Source organism: Balaenoptera ricei, chromosome 7 (assembly GCF_028023285.1).
Source record: "Balaenoptera ricei isolate mBalRic1 chromosome 7, mBalRic1.hap2, whole genome shotgun sequence".
In the NCBI taxonomy this organism is placed as follows: Eukaryota; Metazoa; Chordata; class Mammalia; order Artiodactyla; family Balaenopteridae; genus Balaenoptera; species Balaenoptera ricei.
Genome location: NC_082645.1, coordinates 108,452,241 through 108,475,806, shown reverse-complemented (window position 1 = coordinate 108,475,806; position 23,566 = coordinate 108,452,241). Strand labels below are relative to the sequence as shown.

At 37.3% G+C, this 23,566-nt stretch overlaps 1 protein-coding gene across 13 annotated transcripts in view; it reads left to right on the top strand.

The window, feature by feature from the left end:
- Positions 1-23,566, top strand: part of DOCK10 (dedicator of cytokinesis 10) — a 288,822-nt gene that overhangs the window by 175,998 nt on the left and 89,258 nt on the right. For all 13 annotated transcript variants that reach the window (XR_009504315.1, XR_009504316.1, XM_059928831.1 and 10 more), the window contains 9 exons: positions 3,519-3,702; positions 4,965-5,050; positions 5,325-5,408; positions 5,528-5,683; positions 13,720-13,941; positions 14,130-14,252; positions 15,510-15,592; positions 20,683-20,805; positions 23,475-23,554. Coding sequence is in view for 11 of the 13 variants with exons in the window: in XM_059928831.1 (XP_059784814.1) it covers positions 3,519-3,702; positions 4,965-5,050; positions 5,325-5,408; positions 5,528-5,683; positions 13,720-13,941; positions 14,130-14,252; positions 15,510-15,592; positions 20,683-20,805; positions 23,475-23,554 (1,141 nt within the window). In the remaining 2 variants the exon portion in view is untranslated. The remainder of the gene's footprint in view (positions 1-3,518; positions 3,703-4,964; positions 5,051-5,324; positions 5,409-5,527; positions 5,684-13,719; positions 13,942-14,129; positions 14,253-15,509; positions 15,593-20,682; positions 20,806-23,474; positions 23,555-23,566) is intronic.

Sequence of the window (23,566 nt, the reverse complement as noted above, 5' to 3'; positions counted from 1 at the left end):
CAAGTTTTGTTCTTATTTTGTCATGTTTGTTATTAGTTCCTTGACAGCTGCATTTGAAAGCAGGTTGCAGCTCAATCCACTTTTAATTTCCACCCAATATAAGCATTGTACATAGCTTTGCATCTGCCTGTCCCCATTGTTTACAGCATTAAATTAGTCAAGCAGATTCTTTCTTTTATTTTCAAGACAACACTGGGATTTGTTTGCATTCTGCTATGCTCAGATGCTTTAGGTCTGCTCTGAACTCTGGACACTTCTAGTTCTTTTCTGAGTGTCTATTTCTGTTCCTGTTGCTTTTTGAAGGATACAATACTATCATAGCAACGTGTCTCTCTTTTATACCTGCTCTCGGCCATCTGTCTTTGCCCTCAGACCCTCTGTGTCAGTGCAGGTCACAGGCGGTTTTATGGACCTCCTTCTTCAGCACCCCGGGAAATGTGTGGGAGGGTGTGTGGAGGGAGTCTGCCCCACTCCTCATGAGGCAAGCATAGCTTTTAAGAATTTGCATTCTTAAAGAAGCTACCTGGAGGTTTGCTTTGCACAGGACAGGTAGGGGCCACTGCCTTTCCAGCGACCACCCCGCCTCTGTTTACACTGCAGCCCAAATGATCTCACAATGCAACTGTGGTCCTTTACTAGTCAAGTCACCCTTTCTGTACTCTCACAGAACACAGAGGGTTCTGCAAGAATAGTAGTATTCTCAACACACCATTGTAAAGCAATTATACTCCAATAAAGATGTTAAAAAAAAAAAGTAGTATTCTCATGTTGCAGTAACAATCCTGTTCTCAAAAAGAATTTTTATACCTTGATTTCATGCCTCTTCTTCAATACATTCATACAAAAGTTAAGTACATGTATCTTCCAATTTCACATTTGGGTGATTAATTGGTTAACACCCGTCTCCCCTGTTCCAACACCTTGTCTGTTTTTTCCCAGCACAAAATGTAAACATGAGAGAACCTCTTTAAGAATGAATACTGTCAATGCACTGAGGGTAACTAGTGAGCTTCTGCCCTTATCAGGCTCATGGGCGATTGAAAATGGCAGCCTGCAAGTGAGTCATTACAGGGCAAAGAAATAATAAAAATTGACAATAATACGAAAGTATGGACACGAGCAAAGAGCTTGTCCTTGGCAGAGTCTAGAAAGTGCCATTTGAGCTGTGAGATTCCACAGTGAGGATCACAGTTAGCTTTTTAGCTAATTCTTCTTTCTCCTTCAATTCCCAAATTTTACTTTTTCTTGAGTCTTGTATGATGCCCCTCTGTCTACTTTGAGAAACCAGAACATCCCAGGCCATGGTTACCCATTTGGTGTGTGACTGTGCCAGGCAGGGGGCAAAGAAGGAGAATGGCATCTGATGAGCATCTTCTTTGTGCCGGGTCATCTCAGGGGATGTTAAAGGATAAAGGGATTATTTCCTGTCTCCACCACTTGCTGTCCATGTATCCCAAGCATATTTTCATTTGTCTCCCCAAGCCTCAATGTTACCATACATTAAATGGAATGATACAGTTTCTCTCATAGAGTTATTATGAGATTTAAATGAAATGGTGACTGTGAAATGGTCAGCACAGTGCCAGGTACATAGATGGCAAGTGTTTAGTAAGTGTCATGTTTGTAGTAGTAACCGTACTGTTGTGGAAGTTGAAAGGAGAACGCTATTTGGGGAAGTTTTTAAGAGCCTCCCAAAGAAAGAGAACACTACCAGGAGTATATTAAAAGTTATTCTTTCTTGCCACCAAGAAAGAGCAATCCTGTTCTCAGAAAGAATTTATACCCTGACGTTTAGCCACAACCCCGCACTGTAGTACCGCTCTCATCTCAGGGTTCTACTATTATTTATATTTTACTTATCTTAATTGTGTAGGTTTTGCTTTATTACAGTTGTGAGTTCTCTAAAGGCTTTAGAACAGTGTGGGTAAGAGTTGAATACTTGTATCAGAGGTACCTAGGAGTGAATTAAAGGTGGAATATCTTCAGAAATTCTTACAGCCACCGCAGGTTATATAACCCTAGTTCATATCATTGGGGGAAGTTTCTACTTTGCATTTATATTTCTAATCTCATGGCAGGAATATATAAAACTGCTGTAATAATCTGCTTTTGTATTCCCTCTACTTTAAATGTGCTTCTTTGATCTTTAAACAGCTCACTTCTTTTTACAGATTTCACCTTCTGTGAAAGTTCAATCTAAAGTAGCTACTCATCGCATCAGACCATTTTAATTCTCTGCACAACAGAGAATCTTTGTTTTTCATTTGTTTGTTCATTTCTTCAATCATTCATTCATTCCCAAGGATAAGAACCTCTTCTGTCTCATTTATAAGATATGACTGTTTTGAACACACTGCTGTTGAATCCTTCTATGTGAGAGCCCTGGTACAGGACAGAGTGGTGACCCAGCTCTCATGGAGGCAGATGTAAAGGAGGAATATACAGTTCAAACAAACAAATGAAAGTGAATAAGCATGTAATCCCAAGTTGTTGTGAGTGCCCCGGAGGACAAGAACCTTGTCCTAACTGGGGAACTGGGGAAGGTTCAATGAGCAAGGGTAACTTCACTTGAGGTCTGAAGAGTGAATACAAGTCACGTAAGTACTTGAAGGGCAAACTTCGTGCTGTGTGTGTGAACACATGCATCATGATTGGGATGGGAGGGTTGTTTCAGGCCTCTGTGGCAGCAACAAAGCCTATGATGGGAGCACATCCAGGGAACTAGAACAAAGCCTCGTGGGTTGGTCACAAAATGCAAAGTAGAGATGTCAAGTTAGAGAAAAGTCTGGAGGTTGGTGGAGAAGCCAGAGACAGAGAAAGGAATTGGAGGTCCCTGGCATATGGCTGTCATTTAAAACCATTGGACCAGATGAGAAAGAAAGGAGTCTAAGGCAGAGCTGAGGTTAGCATGACAAGTCACCAAGATAAGGAAGAGCCAGTAGAGGTGACTGAAAAGCGGTGGCCATTCAGGAGGAAAGAAAACTAGAATAGAGTGTAGTCATGGAGTGTAGTCATGGAGAAACCCAGAGAGAGATGGGTTTCAAGAAGCCACTGTGTTAATTCTGATGAAAGGTCAAGGAAGATATGAAGAAAGAGATGTCCTTGGGTAGTACAGCAGCATAGAGTTTGTTGGTGTTCTTGGCAAGTGCTGCCTCTGGGATAGGATGGGGTCAAAAACCCAACTGGAGTGAGTTGTAGACAGAACACAAGGTGAGAAACTGAAGGCAGCAACTCAAAGCAGCTATTTGAAGAAGCTTAGAATATACTCCTCCACCTGCCTGAAGATGAAATTTTTGAGCCAGCCTGCTCATCCAATCAAGAAAAACATAAATAAAATACCTGTCCGTACAAAAAGGCTTGAAAGAAACCAAACGAAATGATTCTCATCCAGCTAAATTTTTGTCCTGTTTTGGAAGATCTCCTTGATGTCACCTACTCATGAGGAAAGACCCTGTAAAAAACGTCTCCCACTCTCTAAGACTTGGTGTCTGGTGCTTTTCTTTCTTTTCATGCCACAGAATAACCGACTAAGAAAATATGCCTTTGAATTGAAAATGAATGACCTGACCTATTTTGTGCTGGCGGCTGAAACGGAGTCAGATATGGATGAATGGATCCACACCCTCAACCGCATCCTGCAGATCAGTCCTGAGGGGCCCCCTCAGGGCAGGAGGAGCGCCGAGCTCACGGATCTGGGGCTGGGTGAGCGCACGCACACCCACCTCCCTTCCCTCGCGACGTGCGACCTGTGCATTTGGTTCATTTCAGCTGCTACTAACCCTGGTAGCTGTCAGGTGTAGCTCTTCCAACCCTGAGCCATTCGCTCCAGGAAATCACCCGTAAACCTTTACTTTTACTCAATAGTGAGAGTCACCACACAGAGGTATGATTTTGAGTTGCCTGGCAATGCTTTGAGGCTGACATCCAGCAAATGATGTTAGGAACCATTGGTCAGCAGTATTAAAAATATACCCATGTCTGATGCGGTGTTAGAGGGGAGATTCTGTGTTTTATAGCCTTTCATTAAATTTAATTAATGAACATTATACTCTGTAATGACAAATATGCATTCTTTCCTTTTAGTTGAAAGGCATCTTTCACGTGTGCTTTTGACCCCACTGAGATCAGCCTAGTTGTGGAAGTTCCATAAATTTTGCATGGTATTAGAGATTTTTATAAGACAAATTTTTTTCTTTCTGCCTATCCTAATTCTTTTGTATAATTCTAATCCAGGCTAGGCAAAGAAAAGAGAACAAGAGAGAGGAAAGAAAGGATGAAAAGTAGGGGAGAAAACAGGTCTATAGCCGCATGGAAGACAAGTTCACCTTCAGAGTCAGTCACTCCTAAAGGAAAATTACTTTAAGACATTTTTCATAACACATGATATGTTATTTTAAGTCTTTAAGTTCTGATAGTCTATGTATCATAAGAGAGAGTCATGAGATAAGGAGGAAGAAAATTATGGTTGATTTTAGTACAACTGCTATATATCATAGTAAGTGTTTTATATTCATGATTTACTTAATAATAATCAACTAGAATATTAATGTTTACAGAGTCTTAGAGAGTTTAACTGAAGCTAGAATGTGGGTTTTACATTGATGGGCTAAGAATCAGAATTATCCAAAATATATTCATATATAAGAAAACTTTAGTATGCATTAATGAAGTGAGACAAAACAACCTCGAGTATAAATGTAGTATTGTAAGTGTCCAGAGTTCTTATGGACACAGGATGGTGTCATGGAAAGAGTCCCAAAATGATCAACAGGACATCTGATTTCCAGGCCCAGTTCATCTAACAATACAGAATACTAGAGCCAGGACACAGTGAAGGCATCTCCTCACCAATATCCATCCCCCATCGCTCTTGAGTCTAACCCAGTTGTTATATGTCACAGGCTAGAGAAATGAATGATTCATGAGGACTATTTAATAACCCAGTCTTGGTGTATCTTTTCAAGATTCCCTGGATAATTCTATAACTTGTGAATGCACACCGGAGGAAACAGATTCTTCAGAGAACAACCTACACCCAGACTTCACAAAAGTAATAAAGCTGACATTTTTCTACGCAAATAAATTCGAATTAATTATTGTTTATTGCTTTCATGGAAAAGATATAAATGCTTTCTTTTAAGAATTAGACTAAGAAACACAACAGTCAAAAAACAAAAGCATGTTTCTATAAGATTGTGGAGTGTTAATGGATGATATTAAAGCAGTGCTGATACTAAGGGGCTATTTCTTGGCCATGTGGATGGAGCTGGGCTGTAAGTTTCTGGTTATTTAGATACTAAGAACTAACACAGTTTTCTCTGTAGTACCTCACAGAAACTGAAGAGATTGTCAAAGCAACTCGAAACACGGAGAGGCTAAATCTGTTCTTGCTGGATCCAGATATAGATGTAAGTCGGAATTCTCTCTAAGCAGACATGAACTTGATTTGTACAGTTGTGGTTTATAATTTAGAATCTCTTTTCTTATGATGGGTGTTTGCTGAGTAGAACTTTCCAAACTTTTCTAGAGCTTGAAACTTCAGAAGAAGGATCTTTTAGAACCTGAGTTTGTGATCAAACCATTTGAAGAAAAAGCTGCCAAGAGAATCATGATCATTTGTAAAGCTCTCAACTTAAATCTTCAGGGATGTGTTACAGAGAATGAAAATGATCCGGTAACAAATGTAAGTTTCTCTTCTGTTACATCCTATAGGATCAGCCAACATCACACCGCCCTCGTTAAAATCTTTTATTCAATTCCTGATCTTTCCAGGCACTGAGTTCACACCCTCAATTGTACCAAGGGTATGATTGACAGCATTTTTCCGCATGAAAAAATGCACAAGTTATGAAGTGGAATTGTCAATATACTGCCATAAAATTTCCCTTTTAACTTAAAGAAGTATCGAAGGGATTATGCTCTAGGGTTCTTTCCATTAAATCAGCACAGTGGTTCAGAGTTTCCAAAGATATTGTTTGTATCTTCTTGGAACTTGAGATGGCTTTTAAATTGATATTTTTATTTTAATATTTATATGTTAATTTTCATGTATATTAGAGAATATTTATAATGAGCAAATCAACCCTGTGATTTCACAGCTACTACTGCTTACAACAAGGCTAAATAGTGAATCAAGTAAAATAATATTATATAAATATTAAATAAATAATACATGTAAATGGGAGGGAAAAAAAGGTGCTTCACTGATATTTGGGAAACATCACTGTGCTCATTAAATCCATACAAGAGTCCTCTTCTTACCAAGTGAGCTCTCTTGAGAGTTCGCGCTTAGTATTCTAAGGGACAATTCTATACTAATTGTAAATGTATGTGTAGGAAGAAGACATTTTGTGAGCATAAATATTATTAAAGTTTGAACTATAAAAAAGGAAATAAAAAGCACTCATAATCCTAACATCAAAAATCATTGTTAATATATTGGTGTGTTCCCTTTCATTCTTTGCTAATGCATTCTTTCATTCTTTGCAAATGCTAATGCATTTCTAATAAAGCATCCCTCAATTGTCATCTTTCACCTTAAAGAAGAAAACTTATTTCCAGATCCATGATACAAGCCACATTTGCTTTTAGAAGGTAGAAGCAGCATTAAGTTTTCCCTGCAGATTGCACGCACAATCCCGTACATGCCTTTATTTATGATGTAGTAAAACGAGCCTTGTTAGTTTGACAGTGAGTAGCTGGCAAAATGGGTGAACTCTTGCGAAAGACTGTAACCTACTGCCCTTGGGTCTTCAGGCACCTCACTGGTTGTCTGAGCCTCCTTCTTGCTGGTGTAATAGCAGGACAACGGTACATGCTATGGACCTCAGGAGAATGAGGAGAATCAAGTGACAAATGCCTGACTTTCCCACTTACAAGTTGTTCCATGCTGGGCAAGTGGCTTAACCTCAGCCTCCTGTTCTGAAAATGGGGAAAATAATAATACTATTTCAAATAGCCATTGTGAAGATTAAATATGGTGCCCGGCGCATAGTAAGCATTCATTAAATATTAACTGTTATTCTCATATGTGGGAAATTGCTTTGAAATTTGTAAATACAACGCATGCAAGGTATTGATGTTTTCAATGTTACCTGTGAGATTCTTGTTGACAAGTAAGCTAAAATTGAAATTTGTTGCCAGTAAGAATCTTCCTCCAAAATGAAGCTTCCTCATATTTTATAATTGTAACTGTGCACTAGGTTATGTGAGACTGAAAGTAGTTGAAGTTGAGTTTATTCATTCTCCAGCAAATATTTATTCAGTGCACCTACTAGACCCAGACTTGTTCTAAGTACTGGAGAAACAACAGGGAACGAGATGAACAAGGTCCCTAGCCTCTTGAAGATTAGATTCTTTTGGAAAAGGACCGAAGTAAATAAGGAAACGAATAAATTAACAAGATAATTGCACATTGTGCAAAGTTCTTTAAAATAAATCAATATAGGGAGATGTGATACAGAGGAACTGGAAAGAAGGCTGCTGTAGATGGGGGGCCATGGGAGGCCTCTCTGAGCGGGTGACATTTGATCAGAGACCAAAGGTTGAGAAGGATAAAACGTCAGGTCAGGGCAAAAGATTCCAGGCAGAAGAAAGAACAAGTGTGAATGCCCTGAGACAGGTAAGTCTTGGCAAGTTCTGGGAACTGAAAGGAGATAGTGAGGGGAAGGGCAGACCAAGATGCGGTGGGAGAAACAGTACAGGGTAAGATTAGGTAGGGTCTTATAAGCTGTAGCAAAGAGTTTGGATTTATCCTAGGTGTGAGTGGAGGCTGTTCAAGAGTTTAAAGCACATTAAAATGGTGTGATCTAATTTGTGTTTTTAAAACATCCCATTAGAAGAATGGATTGGAGGAAACAAGAGTTGAACAGGGAAAGCAGTTAGAAGTCTCTTACTATAGTTCACATCATGGCTTGCGCTAGGGCTGGCAAGGAGGAGGGAGAGGAATGGATGGATTTGACTGCTGTTTTGTAAATTGAACTGACAGTTTTTTCAGATACATTGCATATACAGGATAAGGGGAAGGGAAATCTGAAGGATGAGTCCCTAGTTTTTGCTTTAAACACTTAGACGCATGGAGGTGCCATTACTAAGAGGACAAGACTAGAGGAAGAGCAGATTTGGGGGATACAGGCCAAAAAGTACATTATGGATATGTGAAGCTTAATCAGCCTATTAGATATCCAAATAGAGATGGCCAGTGGGCAGATTCAAATACAAGTTTGGAACTCAAGGGAATGGCATGGACAGAGATACAAATTTGGAAGTCTGGTACAGGCAGTGACCTAGAGGGAATCAATCATGTAGAAATTTCTCTGTGTGTAGGAAACATTTAATGGATGAATAGAGAAGTGACCAAAGAAGAATCAGAAGGAATGGTCATTGATGTAGAGATAAGCCAGGAAAGAGTGGGTCATGATGCCAAGAGAGAAAGGGTCAGCTATGTGGAATGGTGCTGAGAAGCTGAATAACACGAAGCCAGAGAGCAGCGTGGTAGATGTGGCCACATGGAGGGTGACGAGAGCAGAAAAAAGTTCCTTGGAGTGAAAATGTTAGAGGAGTAATCAGAACGTACTTTCATTCGGGAGTTAAAAAAAAAACTAGAAACTTAGGTCTTGAAACTATATTTGGAAATATCAGGAAAATTTAACCTAAATTATAATGTCACTTAATCTAAATTTTATTAAATAAAAATAAGTGCTTTTTTTGACCAGGTACATCCTTAAGTGTGATTAAAAACTCAGATTTAGAAACGGAAACTCAAAGATAATGGGCTTTTCTTTCCAGTGCCAGGGGCATATGGCTCCTTCCACATGGCTTCGTATCTTTATACTAAAGCCCATATTCAGAAGCTAAATGTGTGTATTTGGGCCAATCTCGCCAGGCAAGAGAACGTGTGCAATTCAAAGAGCAGCTTTTGTGAGCCCTTTCTTATCTGTCAGGCCATAGGAATAAGTCAATTCCAAGTGCTCTGTATGTCTGTATCATTTTTAATTTATTTTACAGTGATACAAATGTTTAAAAACTAGGAAAAGAATTTTAAGAATAATTTCATAGTGCTTATAAACAATAATGTAAAAAAACTGAGAAAACAGCCTCACCTGAACTCAACTGCAACTTTATATGTAGTGGCATTGTTTTAAAAAATCTTTGTGTGATTATTCAGTGACACTCATTAATGTCGCTGTTTTTAAATTCATTGTTTTTAACTCAGTGAGCATGCTTTTAAGTTAATTGAAATATTTCTCCAAGTTGCTGAAGAGCCAACAATTCAATAGCATTTAATGAATGAGCTTTTAAAAAGACACCCTAAAAGAACTTTTTCATGATGAGGAAACAATACTTGACAGCATGTAATTTTTTATTCAGTCAATTGAAAACCAAATTCAGGTTGATGGTTTTAGAGTATAAAATATTTCTTTGAAAACAGAAATTGATTCCAAAAATCTGAACTAATAAAACTGCTTCACAGATGAGCTACATTTAAAATGCCATGTTCTTGAATTTTTGTAAAGAGAAGTACAGAATTCTAAACATCAGAAACCTATGACTTAATTTGTTAGGCTTTGAAAGTTCTTTACTAAACAACCCTTTATTGAAAAGCTGGTGATTCAAAAAGTAAGATGTGAATGGCCATCATCAAAAAGTCTACAAACAATAAATGCTGGAGAGGGTATGCAGAAAAGGGAACCATTATGCACTGTTGGTGGGAATATAAATTGATACAGCCACTATGGAGAATAGTATGGAGGTTCCTTAAAAAACTAAAAATAGAACTACCATATGACCCAGCAATCCCACTACTGAGCATATACCCTGAGAAAACCATAATTCAAAAGGACACATGTGCTCCAATATTCATTGCAGCTCTATTTACAATAGCCAGGAAATGGAAACAACCTAAATGTCCAATGAGATGAATGGATAAAGAAGATGTGGTACATATATACAATGGAATATTACTCAGCAATAAAAAGGAACAAAACTGGGTCATTTGTAGAGATGTAGATGGACCTAGAGTCTGTCATACAGAGTGAAGTAAGTCAGAAAGAGAAAAACAAATATCGTACATTAACGCCTACATGTGGAATCTAGAAAAATGGTACAAATGAAAGTATTTGCAAGGCAGGATAGAGACACAGACATAGAGAACGGACATGTGGACATGGTGGGGGGGAAAGGGGGTGGGATGAATTGGGAGATTGGGATTGGCATATACACACTACCATGTGTAAAATAGATAGCTAGTGGGAACCTGCTGGATAGCACAGGGAGCTCAGCTCACTGCTCTGTGATGACCTAGATGGGTGGGATGGGGGTGGGGGAGGGAGGTCTAAGAGGGAGGGGATATAGGTTTACATATAGCTGATTCACTTCATTGTACAGCAGAAACTAACACAACATTGTAAAGCAATTTTACTACAATTAAAAAAAGGTAAGATGTGACATTTAAGTTGAAAAAGGTGGATTGGAAAAAATAAGTGAAGCACCATATGAGCTTTAATTTCTGATGGATTATCAAAGTAGGTAATTTATTTCCATTCACGAAGCAGCAATGAAAATCAAAAGGCAGCAATTCACAAAAACTCAATAAGGATATTTTTCCTTTGACCTTCAATGTGTTTGGGGCTCCTACCTGAGTTATTTTCACATAATTTTGTATTTTTCAACTCTTAGCAGACTACCACTGCCACAAACCAAGAGTTTTTCTAAACTAAATTAAATTGGTAAAACATGAAACTTTTACACTTTGCCTTATTTTTAAAAAAATAATGTGTTGAATTTTATTTTATGTGTAATTCTAACAGTAAGGGAGCTGGCAGGTATTGCTAATATTAAGGAATTAAACTAATACCCCTGTTATAAACTAGCCATAATCCTGCATTTCAGAGAACACAAGATACTTATTAAACATTCAGCAAAATCCACAGCATGAGTGAGTCTGTACAGTGATGAACTTGGTCACAATGTATTTTTTGTGTATAACCTGCTTATCCACAGAATCCTGGTGGATGAGACGCATCAATTCAAAATTAAGTAACATAAAAGTTTAAAAACTTTTTATAAGTATATTCATTTTAAGAAGCCTGTAGTTAATTACATATGTATGTATTTACATATATATGTATGTATGTAATTATTCATATGTGTATTTATGTACATATGTCTGTGTATATAATTACATATACATATATTGGGTTGGCCCAAAAGTTCGTTCGTTTTTTCCATGTTCCAGAAAAACCTGAGTGAACTTTTTGGCCAACCAATATTTATTTCAGTCCTTCTTTTATTTAATTTCTCTTGCATTTGACATTTTTCTAGTTGAAAATTATTTCTTTCTGAAATCTTTCTTCTTCTGTGTCTGTGATAACTCTGGCAGCATTAAAAAAATTTTATTAGCTTGTTTTTAAAAATCTCTCTCCACTCCCCCATCTCCTTTATAAGCTGTTTTCCCTACTCCAGTCTCTATCCTGTGCATGTTCATATTTCCTAGGATGCCATTCTGATTCTCTTCTTTTTATTTAATGCCTTGAATAGGCACCCACATCCCCAAATCTTTTGGGTTCAAATCTCCAGCCCAATTTCCTTGACTGGACTCAAAACTCATATACCCAGCTGCTCCTGGAATGTCCTACAGAGGATTCTCTGTACTAAAGAATTCATCTTTGTATCTTCATCCTATATATTAGTGAATGGCGTTGTCATTCACTTAGTTTCCTATAAGCCCCAAACCTGGGAATTTTCTTTTATTCATGCCCCTGTGAACCCTCTCTCCAACCAACCAACACACGCACACACACAATGGATTTCCAAGCCTTTTGGTTGTACCTTCCTAACATTTCTCAAATGTATCTTCTGCAAACACATCCTAATTTTTTGTTTCCACTCTGATCTCACTCTAAACCTGTGTTTTTTTCGTGACTTTGCCCATGTCACTCAACCTACTAGAAGCCCTTTATAAATTCCCCTTTACCAAATTTCTACTTCTTTAAAACTCAAGCAAGAAACTTTCCCTTCCTTTTCCATCTTCCTTTGCCTTCGCATTTTCCTTTTACTTCACATCTTCCTCTTCCTTCCTAGCATGGTAGTAAGAGGTTAAGGGAGCAATCACACAGAGGCTTGGAATTGAGTGAGCATAAGAATTCCAGATGATGCGGGGGAGAAAGCCACGTGGAGGTGCAGAGGTGCCATGCCCTTGGATCTGTCAGGATCTGGGGCACTGTGCAGGCTGGTGCAGAGGAGATAGCTAGAGAAGATGACTACTATGGTTGGGAGACTGGTTACTTTGAACAATAAGTAAATTAATTGAACAAATAAGTAAATAAATTAATGATAATGAGGCAGGTTTTTCACTATTGGATGAAATACTTGCAAATATGAAAAAGGGAAAGGCTAGAAAGAATCTTTGAGGATTTGGATTGGAAATGGAGGTATGACTTGAACCCATGAGTTTTTAATAAATATTCATGTAGTGATAGAGGTAGAGAAATCACTGTAGCTGTGAATATTGTGTATATGTATATATGTGTGTGTGTCCCAGAAACAATGAGCATAGCAAGCACCCAGATCTTGGTTTCTAAGTGTCACCCTCACTAACAGGAACCAGGGCTCTTTGGAGGAATGGCTGGGACATGGAAAGTATAAGATGAGCCTGGAACATCTTGTTGGGCAAAGAAAGAGGTACTCCAAAAATGATGCTGACCTGCCATAAAGACACAGGAGCTGCACTGAAGGGTGTACCTCTAGCCAAATCTGAGACAAGTCGAGTATCACTATAAATAACGATAGTAAGAGATGGAAATTTATTGAATAAAATAGCAATCCATGAGTCTATACATACATATATATATGTACATGTGTGTGTATGTGTATATAAATATATATATGAATAAAAAATGAGGGATAAAGGAAAGCACATTGTTACAGTAAAGTACCGACTAATAAATGTAGAAGGAATGATAGAACTAGAAGATCACCATTGGTAGCGATCATAGCGGTAGTTGGTTCCAGTGGGAGTTATGAATGGTGGATTGGGTTTGATGAGTAGCAGGACATTGGTGTAATCTCAGAAAATATTTCCAAAAAGGCTAATCACTTACCAAAGGGAAAATGGTGATGTTAAAATGGAGAAAACTGGAAGATGCCAACAAGACCAGAATATTCAGGTTAACATTACCTAAAGTGGCGGGAAAGTTGACTTTTTGTGCCCTTGATATAATGAACTATGAAAATCAAACGTCAAACTGGGGTATTACTGCCCCCAATAGCATGACCTGAGTCAGATCATGAGGCATCATCAGGGATACTGACATTGCAGATAATTCTGAGAGAGTAAAGGAAATAACTAGAAGGTTTTGTAAGGTTGAATCATACATTTATTACAACGTATGAAAAAGAATATTTGGCAGGAAAAGTAGAATGTAGAAACCAATGAAATACAGTTCTGGGATCTGAGGAACCTGATAGTGGAAGGGATTCTGGGAACTTTCCTACAAATATTGTATTTTATATGTTATATATAAAATATATAATATATGCAATATAATATATAGTATTATATCTATTACATATAATATAGCATATTATATATAGAAATATTCTACTATATATAAATAGTAGTATTTTATCTACTGCCTTATTAAATAATGTACTTAAGGAGGCTATCCCCTGTGTAATGATTTTATGTCAAAACCATCAATTCTTTCTTTTTCTCCAAAGATTGAGCCTTTTTTTGTGAGTGTGGCACTTTATGACCTCAGAGACAGCAGGAAGATTTCTGCTGATTTCCATGTGGATCTAAACCACACGGCTGTCAGGCAGATGCTCTCAGGGGCTTCCGTGGCTTTGGAGAATGGAAACATAGACACTGTCACTCCAAGACAATCAGAAGAACCTCATGTCAAGGGATTTCCAGAGGAATGGCTAAAATTTCCAAAGCAGGTTGCACTTTTGTTTATCTATCATGGGAGGGAAATGCTTGTTCCATTGTTCTTACCAATAGATTACATAAGATGAGCAGTTTTCCAAATAAAAATCCCCCTTAAAGCTGTACTCTAAAAAAGTAGAATTTTTTAAATGTCTTCAGTGTGGTTTCCTAGATGCTTATTAGCTGTTTTCTTTGTACATAGGCTATATTTTCTGTAAGCAATCCACATTCTGAAATTGTTTTGGTGGCCAAAATCGAAAAAGTACTGATGGGAAACATTGCAAGTGGTGCTGAACCCTATATTAAAAATCCAGACTCCAACAAGGTAATGCATGATCTTTTTATAAATAATTTCAATTACTTTCAAGAAATAAAATCACACTGTCTTGATGAATTATCAAGTTCTATAAATGTAAGTCTTGAAATACTTCCTTGTTAGTGAAATGAGTATCAAACAGGAAATTTTTAAAATATATATTCTCGGCTTATGTTTTTTGATCCTGCAATTTCTGCTGAGACTCTATTGGTAGAAATAAATTTAAATGTGGATAAAACTTTAACCCCCAAAGACTAAAGTGTTAACAATAATGAAAAGTTTGGATTAATCTGACTGAAAACAAGGGAATACAGTTTACTAAGACATCAGCAATGCTTATGCTGAAGTAAGTGAAAAAGTAAAATAATTGTTTACCAAATTATAATAACACCTAAATGAAGAAAGAAAGAGGAAAGAAAATACCATAAGTTCTTTAAATGATGGGACTGCAGGACATTTTTTCTGCTTTCTTTTTTCAATTACCATATTTTCTATAATAATTGAATGTTATTTTTTAATAGAAGATAAATACAAAAAGTTTATATTATCCACACAAAGAAGTATATTGGGAAAATAATGCATAATAATTTAATTTGAGGGGGTGTGACAGTTTAGGGCAGTGTTTAACATATTTATGAGAACGCTTTAATTCAGGATTTAGCAAACTATGGAGTGCAGGCCAACTCCAGCCTGTCACCTATTTTTGTAAATAAAGTTTTACTGAAACACGTTACACTCATTCCTTTAAGATTGTCTGTGGCTGCTTTCCTGCTATAGCAACAAAGCTGAGAAGCTGAGACAGAGACCACATGGCCGGCAAAGCCCTATATATTGGATTGGCCAAAAAGTTGGTTCAAAAGAACTTTTAAGCCAATCCAGTATTTACCGTGTGACTCTTTACAGAACAAGTTTGCTGACCTCTGTCATAACAAATAAAAAGAAATACAGGACAGCCTGTGAATGTAAATTTCATAACTCTTTCCATTCAATATTTTAAGGTCTTTTAAGTCAGAAAAAAAGTTGGTATTCCAAGATAAGGGTGTTTTCTACATTTGAAATTTCTAAACTAAAAAGAAAGAAAATGTTATACAATAGTTTGAACACAGAGGATATCATTTGTCTCTTTACAAGGCAGAACCTGTGGGCCAGTAAAGCAGAATTTTACTGAGTTTCAATATAACATGGAAAAGTATTTATTAATATTTTACATGGACTGTTTGTACAGTGATGTTCTAAACAACATTTATATTTATTTTTTTTCCTTAGTACGCACAAAAGATACTAAAATCCAACAGGCAGTTCTGCAGCAAGTTGGGGAAATACCGCATGCCATTTGCTTGGGCGGTGAGGTAGGTTGACAATTGCAACCAACAGAATAAAGTGCATTTATTGTTTGCATTGAAAGCTTCATTTTTGAACACGTCTGTGTTACCTGTTATTTTTAACATACCAACACCTAGAAGAATGCTAGTGTGTTCATCTTCAAAAATACCTTGAGCTCCCCAGAAACATGTGTTTTACAAGATAATTTAGCAAGCCAGCTCATAATAGACTGGGACCATGACATGTGTACAGTGTATGCATGACCAGGTATGCAGTGGGTTCTTGGTAGGATCAAAGCCAAGTCATAACTTCTTTATTATGTAGATTTGGTCTAACAAACTCTTGATGTTTTATCAGTCCCAAGGGTTTGGTGCGCATAAAATTCAGATGGAAGCACTGTGATTTCTTATGCAGCTGCAAGTTTTCATCTGTGCAGAAAACACGGGTCTATATATGGATGTTCAAATGAAACCATCAAATTGATCATTTGAACTCTCTTTGATTTTGGTACTGATTAGCATAGCCACATTTCTCAGTACCAGTTGACTCTCTGATAGAAATGCTGAGTTATGTGGACACTGATGGTGGAACCATCCACCTGGACATATAACCTCTGCATGAAGAACAAAAAATGCCTTTCAGATCTGTTTAAACATCAATTACTATCGTCCTTGTCAGTCTCTTTGTGTCTTTATCAGTACATGAATTTCTTAAAGGAGGAAATGCCTGGCATAGACATATGGGAAAATGTCAGCAATGGGCAATCTGAATGAACTACAAAAGATTAATTAGTGCTACCAAAAAAGCAGCTTATTAGGTATCCATTTGAATGTTGATTATACCCCAATGCAAATAACTTTGAAATCCAGGAGGAAGGGAGAACTAGTTAGTTATGTCATTTTCAGGTCTCACAGTATCCAGTTGTGGTGCATAACCAGAGTAAACTCACCAATATTTTTCATAATTTTGATGTAGTTTTTGAAAGTTGGAGACAGTTAGGTACAGGGAGGAGGAATGTGGAATTAGGGGCAGTGGTAAACCAAGGTAGACTCATGCAGTCTCTAGGGATTAATTTGCCCTAAGGCAGCCCTCTAAGTTAAGGAGGAAGAGACCAGGCCCAGGAATCTGAAAACATGGTCCAGATCAGATACCACTTATAGACTGTAGCTTTGGTCATGTTTCCTTTCAGAGTCTCAGGGTCTCCATTTGCAGAATGAAACTAACAAGACCGCCTTGTGAACAGTAGTGCAATCACAAGTGCAAAGGCATCTGTCATAAAGTAGATCATATATATCATTTTATCTCCCTTTAATATCTCTCCCTACAGGGACAACTAATGCTAGAATATTCTGCATGAATAAAAGGTATTATTTAGAAATACTGAACCCTTTATGATGAACTTAATTCATTTTATTCCTTGTAAGTTTCAAGAAAAAGGATAACTAATTGTAATTCGCAGGTCAAACTTTTCATGTTGATAAGTATTCTCAGTTCCCACAAGATAATCAGTTGGGGCAAGTAGAGGGTAGAGGCAGGATGTCCTTTTGCAAAGTGAAATATTCCAGTATAGCAAAATTATAATAGTGAACACATTTTCTCTTTAAGGATTGAGGATTATTCTGAGTATTGTTATAAGCAGACATTTTAGAGCCAGAGCTGGGTTCCCTATCTCAACTCTATTTACCAGTGAATTTAGCAAGAACTTATAGTCTCAATTTTTTTGAATGTATAAAGAGGAATTCTAATACCTAATTTACTATTTCGGGGATTAACAAGTACAGATATTTACTCAATAAAAGATAGCCATTATTAGAAGCCATTAGTCTAATATGATTATTAAAAGTCCCTGTGGAGATCATATCCACCCAAACAAGTCTCCTTTTCAGGTAAATTTGGGGCAGTGAAGAATAATGTGGGAGAAAGAAGCAAAAGAATTACCCATTATAGAAAGAACCTGAGCAGTTAGGAAAAGCAGTAACAACCCTACTTTGAAGTTGTCTTGGTCAAATGTGCTGGAGAAAAGATAGATGAAGTTTCTAGGGAGGCTGATAATATTACCAACTATTGAAGTAATTATGTCTAGGACAGGAAAGCCAACAAAACCACAGGTTCATGCTGCATGAACGCCTGATCACTGGTTTGGTTGTAGACCAGGAAACAGTATACACCACCAATGTGTGCCCATAAATATATGATTTACATAAACATCTCTAGTAACTGAGAAAAATAACTAGCAGTACAGTTCTCAAGATTTCATGTTAGACCCCTTGGAATATCTAACCACAAAATCAAGTACAAGATTCAACCAAAGAAGATTTTAATTTTCCCTCCACAGTGTGGAAACTGCTTCAAATAAATGTTGACCAAATTAGAGAAGGACTCTTGCTACTCATGTCGTTTTGACATAAGGTAGCCTACTGACATATTCCAATACCCTACTGATACCGCTGGTTCTCTGGCTCCTTTTCCTTTCTATTCTATTTTCTCGATTGCAGCTTATTTCTTGACATAGCTTTGAGTGGACTCTAAAACGCTTTGGCCCATAAAATCAACTGCCACTAAAAAGCATAGAATTGACAGTTAGCTTACAATCATATTTTTACCCGATCCAGTCATCCCACCAGCTGCAAAACACACAAATACTCATCACTGTGAACATTTTATCTAGAACATGTACTAATTTGGTGCATGTTCTTATTTTGGGCACCAGCTGTAGCACCATTTTATAGCAAAAAAGGTTATATTTGGGGTAGGTAAACAGAATGCACTCAGATGGCTACAGAGGGCATTGTACACTCGTTGATTCAGGAGAAAGTCAACCTTTACAAACGTGCCATGTTGTTAAATCAAACTCTTTCCACGTGTATCACCCCCAGGATTATGTGTACCTAAATCCAGGACAGGACTCTTTTTGATTCCTTTTTCTCTGTCCCATGCAACATTCCAAATAGAACCGAGTAAAAAACTGGATTTTCTTTAAAATTAAACAAGACTAAAATAAAAATTTCATTCTTATATCTATACATTTATAGAAGGCACACAGCACAACAACAACACCCAACAAATGGTTGTCCAACCTCTATTCAAATCCTTCCAGTGACAAAAACTCAAGTGCATCCCACGGTGGTTCTTTCTGTATTTTATAGCTCCAATGATTAGATAATTCTTCATATATATATACACACACACACACACACACACATTTTTCTAAACTGCTTGACACTTTTATGTTTTGTCTTCCAAAGCCACAAAAAATGGGTCCAATTCTTTCTATATATCACAGCTATTCATTGCTGCTTATTTTTGTTAATATTTTTTTAAGTCTTTATTGAATTTGTTACAGTATTGCTTCTGTTTTATGTTTTGTTATTTTGGCCACGAGGCATGTGGGATCTTAGCTCCCCAACCGGGGATCAAACCCGCACCCCCTGCATCGGAATGCAAAGTCTTAACCACTGGACCGCCAAGGAAGTCCCTCATGCTGCTTATGAATGAAGCTCTCAGGGATACCTAAGCTTCTTTTCCTTTAGGCTAAACACCACATTTTTTTTTTTCAATCACACTCTAAATATCATGGCTCTGAGACCTTCATTGCACATTGATCATTGCTCAACTCTGGCAGTTGGAACAGGGCGTGGTGTCCCAGCCATCCTGAAACCATCTGTGTAAATGAATCAGTTCTCTGCTGTCCTGCCAGTTGCCATATTTATCGAGTAGGGACAGAGTGTGAGTGCTGTGACCAGTGCTTCTCTGTGCTGCTGTGTTCTTCACGGTGTGTCCAATGTAAGTGAGCTGTTTCCAGGACAGAGCTGCTGCGGATAAGAGCAAAAGCCAGTGACACAACTCAAGTCTACTGATATATTTGAAGTGACTGGTTAAATTTTTTTAAAATACTACTCAATTTAACTTTCTCCCATGTTGGGAAAAATGTCACACACTCAAACATAAGCCCTAAATAATATTTAAATAAAAATAATCTTCAAGTTAAATATTTTCATTCTTCCTCCCCCAGTGTTATTTGATAGGGGACCTTTTTTCCCTCAGTTACTACTTCACAGAAAAAAAACTAAGGAGAAAGGTTGAAGGAGTCTAAAAATATCATTCTGATAAATTCCTGGCCCATTTTCTAAATGATTTGACACTAAAGCTCTATGATCAGATAGCCATTTAAATGGCCTTTTCAGCCTGTGTATTGAAATCTTTGGCTAATGTGAAGAGTAGTAAAAGAGTCTCGTTAAGGTCCTTAAGTTAGAAGAAATAAAAATTCAGCATTTCTCTAACATTGAAGAAAACTCAATTACACATAGGTCTAATTTTCCTTTGATAGGCACAGAGTATGATGAATTATGGGAAAGAAAAAGGACTTTAAGCACGCTATGTATACTTGCTTTTCAGGAAGTGTTGCCCAGCATTACTATATTATTTGGATGAAAACAATTTATGTATTTTAACTAAATCTATATAGTCCCATTGAAATGGTTCAAGGAAGGAAATAAATGGTTCAGGTTCACAGTGTTCTCTTTATTTAATACAAAATGCTCATTCAGGTGTTCTCCATTTTATCTTTGTCTCTGCCCAAAAATTTAGGACATGGGCACATTTATCTCCATGAAAATGTTTCAAGAATCTGGCTCTCTACACCCACATACACAACCTCATACCCTTTCCACTCTTCATAAATTCTAACGGCACCACCCAAACTGACATGACCCAGGCTTGCCCAGGAATAATGAAAAAGTGATAACATGTGTTCCTATTCCTCTCCACCCCCCTAATACTCTATGGCTTTGACATGTTACCAAATCATAAATAAATGTAGTTGTAATATGGGCTGCTGTCACTTTAGATACCAGGTTGAAAATAAGAAATTGAAGATAATAAATACAGTGTATAAATGAAATTTTTTTTCTAAGTAGTTTTCATGTCTTTTTATTTTGTAAGTTCCTGGACTTTCTTCCATTATAAATGGGAGGTTGAATCATTTTAGTCAACTTAAAAATACATCGTCGTAAGTAATATCCAAATACCAAGAGGGGAGCATTGGTGGTTCAGTGGTAGAATTCTCCCCTCCCTCCCATGCCAAATACCAAACTGAATAAATATTGTTTTCTTTCAGATCAGTGTTTAAGGACAACCAAGGAAATGTGGACAGAGACTCAAGATTTTCACCATTGTATAGACAAGAAAGCAACAAGATTTCAACTGAGGACCTACTTAAACTAGTGTCAGATTATAGAAGGTAGGATGTTTTGGATACTCTTGAAATTAACATGAATCAGCTACATTGCTGCTGTTGATTTGTTATCTCTGCATAAACAATACTCGATAACCAGATTCCCAAATATCCATACTCCCCCAGAAAGCAGATGCTTTGCAGATGACCTCTCATATGCCCAAATGACACCCTAAGAGTAAATTTGCCAGAATGATGAGGAAGGAGTGTGAGACATTAAACTAGGTCAGTTACCTATAGCTATGTAACAAATCACCCCAAAAATTAGTGGCTTAAAACAACAACATCACTTATTTTTCTCTTGAGTCCATAATTTGAGCATGGCTAAGTGAAGACAGTTTGTCTCTTCTATATATGGCATCGGCTGGAAGAGGTCCAATGGAGCCAGAGGATCCATTTTTGAGATAGCACATTTGATGACTGGCAAGTTGGTGCTGGCTGTTGGCTGGAAGCTCAACTGGAGCTGTGGGTTGGAGACCTTGGTTCTTCTCCATGGGAGCCTCTCCATGAGATGCTATGGCTTGGGTTCTAAGAGTAAGTGTCCCAAGGGACAGACAGAAAATGTTCACTGCCAGTTTCTTAAGATGGGAAACTGTCACAGTGCCATTTCTGCCATAATATACTGTCAAACTGTCACAGATCCTAGATTCAAGTGAAGGGTATATAGACACCTCTAAATAGGAAGACTGTTACGGGATTTTAGAATATGTATGAAACATCACAGAGCAATTAATTGCTGTGAATACAATAATTCATAATAGTTCTGTCATTCAAATGCTTTTGGAAAAGACAATGGAAGCTAGAGCTAAAAGAAGAAAAACATAAAAGTCACAACATTTTTAAAATGAATCACCATATATTCAGCATCTGATGATGGTAAGATCTTTCATGACAAGTGGCTTATCTTAAACTGTTAGTCCCCTGACACAGTCAGGATTCTTGTTCCCTTTGCCCCTTTCCCAAATATTAACTCTCTGCCTCTCCCATCTAAGAATCAACAATTCCTTATCAATTAATTTTGTTTATCCAAAACAAAAATTATATATTACTATGAAACAAGCATGATTAATATTTTCTGTTTCTTCAATAGAGGATATATTTCTATTTAACTAGAAGGGAAGTTTGCCCAATGTTCTTTTTTGTTCTGGAAAAAAATAAACCTTAGGAAGCAAAATAAAAGTGGAATTGAACCAATATTATTTTTTTGTGATTCTACAGGACCACTCCTTACATGAGGAGACCTTCCTTCCCCTTATCAAACTTCATGGTCAAAAACCCTATATCCACTAAGTGGAAATTAAGAATACTTTTCCTCTTTACTTTTTTCCAAGTTTACTAAAGCCTGAAAAGTTGTAACACTGAGCAGAAGGGAATGGGCAAAACAGGAGAAGACCATGCTGTCACAAAACCCATGTTATTGGTGTTCAGCAAAGAAAGTTATCACTATGGCATTTAGAGGGCATCTAGAATACCCAATGCCATAGTGGTGAGACATTAAATTATTTCATGGATGCCTCACACGTAATGACATTTATTCTCAGTAGTGTGCTGATAAATGTCTACCACTGACCCTCTAGGAGGAAAAAAACTGATTTGTATTGATGGCAAATTTCTATGGTGTAAATTCTCCTCCCATTGCTGATTTCAAGCTACCAATGGGGTTTTGCCAAACATGGAGTTGGAAAGAAATGTGCACACCATCATATAACATTTCCACCACACAGATAGATGTAAATAACCTCAAGAGCATGGATTCGTTCACCATGTAGTAAAACAATTACTAAGTGATGAATTTTCAGTACTTTTTACCTTGGTATTTAATGTAATTTGTTTAATATAATTTCATTTTTAATAATGACTGTGTTTTACAGATGGCAGGCAAAATAACTGAAAATATAACAATTAGCTCTCACAGGCTGGGAAGAGCTGGCTCTGACCTACCACTATAATTATTCTGCCTCTCGAAGTAGACTTCCTGAGAGGGGTAACACTTGAAACTGTTCTTAGCAACTTTCACCTTACTATAAAAGAAGATAGGGGAGAAGGTATTAGTAAAGAGGGAGGAAAGGAAAGTCAAGGACTCATGAATTAGAGTGACTGTGGGCACAGGATAGGTGGTGAAGAAGGGTCTACATACACTTACTAGGGATCAGGGAAAGGGCCCTTGTCCTCCTGGATTGTTGGTGAAGAGGGAAAAAGCAAACTGTCCACTTAGCAGTTGTGGCAAAGACCAGCCTTGCTCTCAAAACTTCTTAAAATTCCTCATGAAAGTGAATTATTTAAATCGGTTCAAATACTAGTACTTTTTGTTAACAAAAACTAAATATTTACCATTTACCAAAACTAACGATTTACATTGCACTCGTTTGGCCATATGAATGTTATCTGAAGTGGTGCAAATAAATTTAAAACATTCTTCAGAATATCTGTAACTTGACCCCTCCCTGATTTTTAATTTTTATTTGCAAAATCACATAAATTTTAGTTTTCAAAATAAAACTAGCTAAATGAAATTATTCACAAGATTGTTTAAGGTCCCACTGTTTATCCTTATCAAAGCTCAGAATTACCATTGTCTGGTCTTTTTCCTTGACAACTAGAATAATTCACTCTGTGTGTGTGTGTGTGTGTGTGTGTGTGTGTGTGTGTGTTTCTATGCTGGTGTACTTTCGCAGAGCTGACAGAATAAGCAAAACGCAGACCATTCCTGGAAGCCTGGATATCGCTGTTGACAACATTCCTTTGGAGCATCCAAGTATGATGATGA